Source organism: Dipodomys spectabilis, unplaced genomic scaffold, assembly GCF_019054845.1.
Source record: "Dipodomys spectabilis isolate Male_0828 unplaced genomic scaffold, ASM1905484v1 ptg000118l, whole genome shotgun sequence".
NCBI lineage: Eukaryota > Metazoa > Chordata > Mammalia > Rodentia > Heteromyidae > Dipodomys > Dipodomys spectabilis.
The window spans coordinates 5,267,891-5,277,542 of NW_024870795.1; the positions used below are offsets into that span (position 1 = coordinate 5,267,891).

Below are 9,652 nucleotides of genomic sequence, written 5' to 3' on the forward strand. Positions count from 1 at the left end.
CTCCAGGCTGACCTGTGATCCCTGAAGGACTCGGGTGGCCTCTCTGGGGCCTGGCACAGGCGGGTGTCCAGGGTGGGCGTCCTTTGGCAGACAGGGGGCTGCCTGATGTTTGAGGTGCGCGCAGGGGGGACTGGAGTGTGAAGGAAGGGGGGAAGTGGTCTGGCCCAGGGTCAAGAGTAGTTGGGGGTGGGTGAAGAAGCGCACATCTGGGCCCAGGCAGCCTTCCAGGGGAGGGGAGGGCTCCCAAGTGCCAGGCCCTGCCGGGGGAAAGAGGCGCCTTTCCAATGCAGCTTGGGCACCCAGAAAGCTGAGCAGCCTTGGCATGGCTGTATCTGTGGGGAGGACCCTGCGGGGCTCAGAGGCTCAGACTGTACAACACGCAGCTCAGGGTAGGTTCCCTGTCTGTTCTGTTACTGGTCGGCCCAGGAGAATGAGACAGGAACCCCACACTAGCTGTGAAACTTCAGACAGGTGACTTGGCCTCTCCTTCCACTTTCTCATCCATAAAAATGGAGGACGGCAATGGCAATTCTCTCTCAAAGGTTGTAAGGACTTGACACATAGCAAAGCCTGACATCTAGCTTCCTGGGGCCAGGGTGTACAGAGAGCTGCAGCACTTGATTCTTCTGAGACTGGGGTAGAGTGCTCCACAAACACCAGGATCAGGATCACCCCTATACTTCCAGACCCATGCTACAGTGCTAATGTTACCCAGAGACCTTGAAGGACAACCCCTCCCCCCCCCCCCCACACACACCTAGACCACAGCCAATCCCAGTGACAGTGCTGTAAGGCACAAAAAAGCCATTTTATACATGGGAAGAAAGTGGCTCAAAGGGGGAGGTTTGATGACAAAAGACAATCCCAGCTCCTGAGATCATGAGTTCAAGGCCTGAGATACACACACCAAGTCACACACACACATACAAACTTAAAATGGGTGTTATTTATTTAAAAGTGGGAGGAGCAACCAACCAGCCCCTCCTCTTCCCATCCCAGCCCAGAAGAGAGTCAAGCTAGACTGGAAGGCTGAGATGGGGGGCCCTTCCCAGGCAGCCTCAGGACACAGAGCACCCTCTTTCCAGGACGATGATCAAAGGAACCACTCTCCAACAACCACCAGGTGCTTGGCAGACTTGGGCTCTGTCCTTACAACAACCCCGTGAGGTAGGTGTTACATTCTTGGTCTCCAGACGAGAATAAGAGGCACAGAAAGGCCAACTGGCCAAAGGACACTTGTTTATACTTGCAGGGACAGACTCTAGGCTCGTGGCTTCCATTAAAACTGGGCTAGCTGCCTCTGAGACTGAGGACAGGGCCTCCCGGATAGCAACTTGTAAACACAATGCAGACCCCAAGTCAGGACTCTTTCCATGTATGTAAAGGCCAGGAAGCCAGCGTCTCCCCTGGGCCATGCCCTCATCTCTACATTGGCTAGGTCATGCATAGCTGGCTGATTTCGGGCTCTGTAATCCCCTCGAACTCGATCAAGAAAAAGTGGCTTCCCCTCCGCCTTTGTAGACTGTTACTTTCCACTGAGGAGGCTCATTTAGATATAATATGGAAGGTTTTTCGTGGGTTTTTTTGGCCCTGGGATTTGGGTTTAGGACTTCCTGTTTCCCAGGCAGGCATTTAAACTACATATGCCTCCAATCCTTTTTTGCTCGGATTATGTTTGAAGTAGGATCTTGCTTTTTGCCAGGATCGCCCTGGGCTGGGTTTTTCAGTTATACTTTCCTTCATAGCTGTGTGACAGGTGTGCATCACTACATCTGGCTTTTTCTGCTGAGATATGGGGGTCTTTCAAACTTTTTTCCCCCCAGGCTTTGGTCCTCTCAAGCCATGCTTGGCTTTAAGTTTTTATCTAGTAAGAAGTCTCTTCTTCTAGGAAAGGGTCACATTTGGACTAAGGCACAAACAGGCACAAACAGGCCTTAAGTGTCCCCTAGATTCAAATCTCAGGATGTCTCATATAAGTGTAGAGGTCCCTTATAACTCCAGATCCTCATGGCTTATGCCATGTAGTTATGTACCTGCACATCTTAAAGGTTCATTAGGGCAATCAGAATCAAGTGAAAACTGCAGGATACGGAAGGAAACTGCAGCCAGTCCTGTCCTCTGTGACTCAATGCCTTTGCCGTTTATTAAGACAGCATTAGCTGAGGATCAGACCTGACCAGAGCCATGCTGGGAGTAGACACAGGAAAAGAAGCAGCTTACACTGGCTGTACACACTGGCTTTCTTCCCACCCTGGGACTAGCTGGGGCAGATGGGAGTCCAGAAAGCATCCCACTAGTCAGGTAGGCAGGCTCTGCACTGGGCCTAGAGTAGAGAAAGGTATTATAAACCTGGTTTATAGCACAGTGGAGTGAGATGAGTCCTGGCTGGGCCTGCCAGGTTCAGCCGCTTGCAGATCCTGGCTATGCTTCCGTTGGTGGCTGGCCCAGGTGGTCAGTCCGAGGGCCCTTGGCATGCCTGACAGTCCTTCATGTCCTCGGAGTAGTTTTCAATCTGGATAGTGATGGTGTGGAAGTGGAACTTCCTCTGGAGGTGAGTGCTGGTTGCCTTCAGCACAGCCTGGGCATCTGCATTCTGAGCTGGGGAGAGAGACAAGGGACGCAAAGAGAATTTGTGTGTGGGTGTGTGTGGGGGGGTTATGGGGCCTGAACTCTGGGCCTGGGCACTGTCCCTCAGCTCTTCAGCTCAAGGCAAGCGCTCTACCATTTGAACCACAGTGCCACGTCCGGTATTTTGGTGGTTAATTGGAGATAAGAATCTCAGGGCCTTTCCTACCCAGGCTGGCTTTGAACTGTGATCCTCAGATCTCAGCCTGCTGAGTAGCTAGGATTACAGGCGTGAGCCACCGGCACTTGGCTGACAAGAGAATTCTTTACTCATGCTCAGCCTCTGCCCACACCCCATGCCTACCCCCAGGGAAAAGGGATAGGAGCCCACAGACATGAAGAGACCCCAGATTCCACTCCAGCTGGACAATCCTCTAGGCCCTGTGACTGGCCAAAGCCTAAGAGAGCAGAAAAGCCTGGCTGAAAGACTAGAACCTTCTTACAAAACCACCCTCTCTTCAGCCTCAGTTTTTTCATAGATAAGTAAGATCTCCGTGCTCAGAGGAAGTAGTGTTTGAAGTGTTTGACAGAGGGAACTTGGCAAGACATTCAGGCTTGGCCCCAGGCCTGGAGCTGCCTCTCTCTCCCTCACCCCAGCCTGAGTGTCCCAACCACTCACCAATAGCGATATGGACCGAGAGCACGGGCTGGGCCACGGTCAGTGCCCAGATGTGTAGGCTGTGCAAGGCTTCTACCCCGTCCACCGACAGTATTAGGTCTCGAACAGCTGTGAAGTCCACACCCTTGGGAGTCCCTGAGGATGGCAGGCACAGGGACTAAAGGAAACTGCTCCTCACACCCCATTCCCCAAGGAAAGTCTAAAACTCCAGCTTTCCTGCCTGGCTGGCTTTGAACCACAAACTTCAGATCTCAGCCTCCTGAGTAGCTAGGTTTACAGGTGTGTCTCCTCTTCTAAAGTGGAAACTTTAAAGACCAGTGCAGTTTATTTTGCCTACCACTGTACCCTCAGTGCCTAGAACAGTGCCTGTCCTTAGATGCTCAATAAGCTTCCTGAGCACTGGGATTACAGGTGTACACTACCATGCCTGGCTCCAAGTTTTTAGTAGTAGGCGAACAAAAGAATGAAACCCGGAGAACTGCTGAACTTATATCTAAGGCAGTTTCATTCTTATCCTCACTTTTATCTGGGTCAGTCATCTTCCTGGAAAAAAAAGCTCTGATCTGCCATCAAATACTTCGGCCAACCCTGGCTAGCACCCCGTTCTACGCCAAACTGTCCTGACTGTGCAGAGACCCAAGACCTAAGATCCTCTCACTAAAGAGTAGTAGTTCAGAGCAGCCCATTCTCCACCACCTGTAAGCAATCTTTCCACCCAAGGCAGGCACAGGGGTTCCTGAGCCTAGCAAGAAAGGCTTGAGCTGAAGCAGGCTCAACAGTTTGACCCCACACGACCAGTCCCCTTGCTGAGCCTCAGCCTGAGCTTCCTCTGTCCTGGAAAGCAGGACTGAGCAAGCTCCAGGTGCTGTGGAGGCCAGAAGCCACGTGACTAGGCAGGGGCCAGAGGGAAGGGCAGGCACGGGCTGGGACATTCCCAGGAACTGGCACACCTGAGGGCCCAGCTCTAGGCCAAGATCTCACTGGGGCCCCAGGAGGTTTTGCCAGCCTACATGTTGCCAGCCAGGCTCTAGATGTTGATTCCTACCAAGGTGCTAGGATTCTACACATACACACACACCTTCTTTGATGATGTAGCTTAACAGCCAAAAGGGAGCCCCAAGGTCCCAGTTACCTTCCATCAGCACCAGGATTACATCTCTCAGGATGGTCAAGGTGGTCCCCAGGACCAGGATGGAGAAGAAGAAGGTACAGATAGGGTCCACATACTTGTACTCTGGCTGCAGAAAGGGGGAAAACAAGCCAGACAACAACTCAGCTTCCCTGGCCCCCAGCACCATAGTGGCGGCTCTCTCTGCAGTGTGAGCATGAGTCTCGCCCGGTCCTGTTTCCTGGTTTTCTATTCTGTAGTCCACTTGCAGGACAGGCAGAACAGACCACAGTTCAGGATAGAGCCCAGGCTTTCCCTGCACCTCCTTGTCTCTAGGACAAACTAGAAGGATCTTTGATGGATTCTGGTTCACCGTCCCCATTTTATATTCAAGCCCCAATCCTGGGGCTTGAACTCAGGGCCTGGGCACTGTCCCTAAGCTGCTTTTGCTCAAGGCTAGTGCTCTACCACTTTGAGCTACAGCTCCACTTCCAGTTTTTGGTGGTTAACTGGTGGTAAGAGTCTCATAGACTTTCTTGCTTGGGCTGGCTTCAAATCACAATCCTCAGATCTCAGCCTCCAGGATTAGCTAAGATTCCAAGCATGAGCCTGGCTTGGATATGAAGTAGGCCCTGAGAGGAGACTTGAGCTGGTACAGCTTCTTTCCAGGCTTTGCCTTTGTCTTAAGGATTTTAGAAAAAAAAACCTTTAAACAAGGTTAACTAGACCTTGGCTCCAACCAGCCCAGTTCCTGGAATGGAAAGAATGCCTCTAGGTCCCCCTCCCCTTAACAATCTAACCCAACTTGATTGTTCAGTTAAGGACTGACCCATAAAACAGATAGGTTGTAATCTGGCTCGAACAGGCGACACCACACGCTTCCGGTTTCGCACTTGCTTACGGTAAACTCCGCCTATTGGCCACCTGTGTGTGGTCTGGTATGACCATACAATCCTTTGTGTGTTACGATCCCATTGGTCACCTGTGCGTGACCAGGCTCGACCTCATGGATTTTGCCTTTAAAAGCCAAAGAATGGGGGCTGCTCGGGGTTGCAGTATCAGCTCCCGAGCCTGTGCTGCCACCCTGGCCAGTCAGTGTAGGAATCTTCTCAATAAAGTTGCTTCTTTGTTAACAACTTTGTTGCAGTGGGCTCTGTCACTCAGGACTAGATGGGCTTGCCTGCTTGAGTAGGGGTCTTCCTACTACAGATACATTTTCTTTCCCTCTCCCAACCCTGTTGCACAGCTGGGAGGGAGCTAGAATGGTAGGGATTTACACTTCCCTGGCCCACCCTCCTCCAGTCCCCAGCTCTGACCTTGAAGTATACAACATAGGCTGCCACCAGGACACCCAAGCTCTGCAGAAAATCTCCAATCACATGGATGAAGGCGGCCCGGACACTGGGGTTCTGCTCCTGGCTGGTGTCACTAGGACTGTGCCCGTGGCCGTGGCTGTGCCCGTGCCCAGACTGATGAAGGGCTATTCCCATTCTGTGGAAGAGGAGATGAAGCCAGGGACTCTATCATGAGGCCACCGAGCAAGGGAGAGAACCCTCAGGCTGCTCCCACCCCTTCCTCCACTGAGACCAGTTTCAGCCACAACATGAAAAGGGACCTGGGTTGTTCCCAAGGGACATCTACTCCACATCAACCAGGCTCATCCCTCCCCAGTGCCGGCATGAGGTCCTCAAGCTTATTCCCTTCCAGGGAGCCGGGAGTGGACAGAATCCACTGTGGGCTCACATATCTCTAATCATGGATGCCTTTGGGCCAGTCCTAAGGCAGATCCCAACAGCTCACAGCAGGAGAGCAATCCTGTCCCTGCGGCCTGGGCTGGGCTGGGCTACAAACTTGGCTGGACCACGTGACCTCCAAACGCCAGCAGATAAAGGTTGCTGGGGGGGGGGGAGGGGGGGGGGAAGAGGCTGCACTCACATGATGTTCACTACCACGGCGCAGCCAGATGTTATCAGCATAGTGGCCCCTTCGATCTCATAGTTCCCAGAGATCAGCCGCTCTACAGCCAGGTACACCAGTACCCCAGTCACGACCCAGATGGACAACACAGACAGCAGGGCTCCCAGGATCTCTGGGGACGAGTCAGACCCCAACAGCAATCTTAGGTACCGAGCCTTTCGGCTGATAAGCCCTCCCCCTCTTCCTCCTCTCTTCTCCTCCTCTGCAGAAGTCAGGACCTGGGTCTCACTGGGCTCCAGTATGGTTTGATACTTGGAGTTGGACAATTACCTAGCCATCCCTCCTCCTATCCAAGACTGTCAGAGGGAACTTAAGACACCACCTGGGTTAGCCTTGTTTGGCCTGGAAAGAAACTGACATTCAAATATATGTCTGGCTCATCTGGCAAATGGAGGCTCTAAGGAGGAAAGGCCGGATCGTCTCCCACTGGACTAAAGGAAAATAACTGGATCCCAATGTGAACTGATCAAGTCAAAAGCTGCTGTCTTTCAAAAGCCTTGGCTAAACTTTCTCTCCCTCCCAAGTTGGTCCACTGATTGTATGGACAGCATGCAGGCCATTGCCATTTGTTCTTGAAGTTCCTGCTTTCTTAGCAACTGTGCTTCTCTACAGAAGAGGAGCCTCTGGGTGACTGGAACCAGGGTTACTCCATCAGACTGGGCCTTCCCAGAGGGCGGGCACTGGGGTGCACACCCATCAATGCCACCCTCCTGGCCCCACCAAGGGGTCCACCAACACCTCCTGTTCTGACTCCTTCTCCCTCCCTGCCCTATCTCTCATCAGGAGGCTCACCAGCTCGCTGCCAGCCGAAGTTCATGGTCTTTGTGGCTGGCCGAGAGGACACCCAGAGGGAGAAGAGGCTGATGAGCATGCTGGCAAAGTCAGTGAGCAGGTGTGCAGCATCGGTCATGATGGCCAGGCTGTGTGCCAGGTACCCACCTGCAAGGCAGGGCCAGGAGAGTGAGGGGTCCTTATTGCTCTCCCAAAGAGCCAACTTCCCAGACTGTGCAGCAGGAAGAAGACACACTGGGTTCCAGATCTCTCTACCCATTAACTGTACAGAATAAGCAAGGGACTTAGACTCTCTGAGCCTCAACTTCCCATCTGTAAAATGGGTTAACAGAATCTAGAGAGTGAATGGGAAAAATCAAGTAAAAATCGGGACTGGAAAGCATGGTGGAGATTCAGTAAATGCCTTCTAGGCATTGAGGCCTTCTTCCCTTTCCTTCCAGCTGTGTGTGAACTTAGGTTGGTTACTTAACTCGCTCAGTTTTATCATCTGTAAAGCAGGGAGATCAAGCCAGATGCAGGTGGTTCATACCTGTAATCCCAGCTACTCAGGAGGCTGAAACCTGAGGATTAAAGTTTGAAACCTACCCTGGCAGATAAATCCTGAGAGACTCTTATCTCCAATTAACTGGCCAAAAGCCAAAAGTGAAGCTGTGGCTCAACTGGTAGAGCACCAGTATTAAAAGTAAATAAATGGATAAACCAGCAAAGTGCAAGGCCCAGAGTTTAAGCCCTACAACTGGCCCGATAAATGAAAAAATAAGTAAAGAGAACCACAGCACTCACATGACAGTACAATGTTGCTGTGGAATTACAGGATATGATACCTATAGAGAAGGTTTGGTGTAGGAACCCATTGCTTTTACTATCCCTAGGGACATTCAGGCTGTCCACACACCAACGTCATCTCATTAGCAAACAAGTCTTACCAACCACTTCCCCGATCATGAATACAAGGCAGATGGCGGAGGCCACATACAGCTGCCGTCGGGGCCGCTCCTTCTTGGGGTCACTGTGATTGCCAGGATCCTTCTGGGCATGGCAGTAATGGGTGTTATGGTTGCTCTGGGTGGCCAGCTCAACAGCCTGAAAGTCCAGGTGAGGGATCCAGATAGCTTCCTCCTGCCACAGCGATCCTAAGTACCACCTAGTCAGGAGAGAAAGGAAGAAGAAACAGTAAAGTGGGAGGCCGGAGGCGTGGAGGATTGGAGTGGTGAGGCCAGTTGGGTCTCCCTGTGGGGCCTTGATGAGCTCACGTGCTCAATGGAAAGAATAACTAAGAACTCTCCAAGCTCAGCAGGCCCTGGGCAGTGAGCAAAGGTGAATCAGGGTGGTTGGAGGTGTGGTGCAGGGGTGTTCCCTCCCGCCCTTCTCTCCCTTCCCTCCCTCCCGAGGCCTAAAGGAGAGACCTTGGGGACCGGCCAAGGGCAGGTGGTCCAGCCAAGGAGTTCTGGCTCCAGAAGAGCAAAGCCCTCCTCGGCCCATTTGTGGGGAGACACAGGGCCTCTCCATGGCAGAGCTGCTGGGGGTGAGAATGCAGGGGTGAAGCTCCAGTCTGCCCGCCCCCCTCCCGGACGCGGGGTCAGGATCTGTGCAAGACAGGAGGTTTGCAAGGAGGCCAAGGTCAATTTCTCTCGGGCTGGCATCACTCAACCCTCCGGCGAGTCTCATTTTAGGCAGCCGCCAAAACCAACCACCACTGAGCCGGCTAATGGGGAGGTGCGTCCCTTATCGTCGCCCCAATCCCGGCCCTTCCCAGGCTCCCGCCTGCCTTACGGGGCTCGGCGCTGGCTGTTCAGCAGGTGCCGCTTCTCCATGGCCTCCAGGCTGGGCGCATCGGGCGACTCCGGGACGCGCACCCACTTGCGGCTCCGGCCTCGGCCCGGGCTCTGGCTCCGGCTCCCCGCCGCCCGCCGGGCTGCAGCCCCGCTCCGCACGTCCCGCTCCGCGCCCGCGCTGCCCCCGGCGCGCGTCAGCTTTATCCCCGGCCCGCGGCTGCCCGCCGGGGCGTCGTGTGCAAAAGCCCGAGGGGCGGGGGACGGGTGGCCGTCTGCAAAGCGCGGCGAGGCCCCGGCGCCCGGGGGCCTCCGGGGGCCTGGCTGCCTCGACTTTGCCCAAAGTGGAGGCTTGGAGTGAAAAAGTTAGGATGGGGCGGCGGCCGCGCGGCGCGGCGCCCACCCTCCTGGGGAGTCCTGGGGGACCGCGACGTCTAGAAACTTCGGCTACCCTGGAGGCGAAATGTGACTCCGGGCCCAAGAATAAGGAGGTCTAACTAAGGCTGGATCGGGTCTGCCCCTCCTGGCCGGAGACTGGCAAGAACCCCATTGGTTAGGTGGGGACCCCCCCCCAGCGGTGGGCGCAGCCCGCGACGCCCTACCTGGGAGCCCCCTGGGTGACCCACCCATCCCCAGCACCGAAATCCGGCCACTTCCTCCTCTACGGGGCTGTTCGATCAGAATCTTTATTCCCAGCCCCGCCAAGAAACCGTGGCGCGCTTCGGTGAGCCGCCGCCATCTGGCAGGACGCACGCGTCG

The 9,652-nt window shown here is 54.2% G+C and overlaps 1 protein-coding gene across 1 annotated transcript; it reads right to left on the bottom strand.

Annotated features, from left to right (window-relative positions):
- Positions 1 to 928: 928 nt before the first annotated feature.
- Positions 929 to 9,043, bottom strand: Slc30a2 (solute carrier family 30 member 2). The gene is made up of 8 exons (XM_042688750.1): positions 8,895 to 9,043; positions 8,048 to 8,265; positions 7,122 to 7,268; positions 6,288 to 6,441; positions 5,669 to 5,843; positions 4,377 to 4,482; positions 3,245 to 3,379; positions 929 to 2,598 (listed from the first exon to the last, which is right to left on the bottom strand). Exons 1-8 carry the CDS (start codon positions 8,933 to 8,935, stop codon positions 2,453 to 2,455), a joined length of 1,122 nt encoding a protein of 373 aa, XP_042544684.1. The 5' UTR covers positions 8,936 to 9,043; the 3' UTR covers positions 929 to 2,452.
- Positions 9,044 to 9,652: the final 609 nt, after the last annotated feature.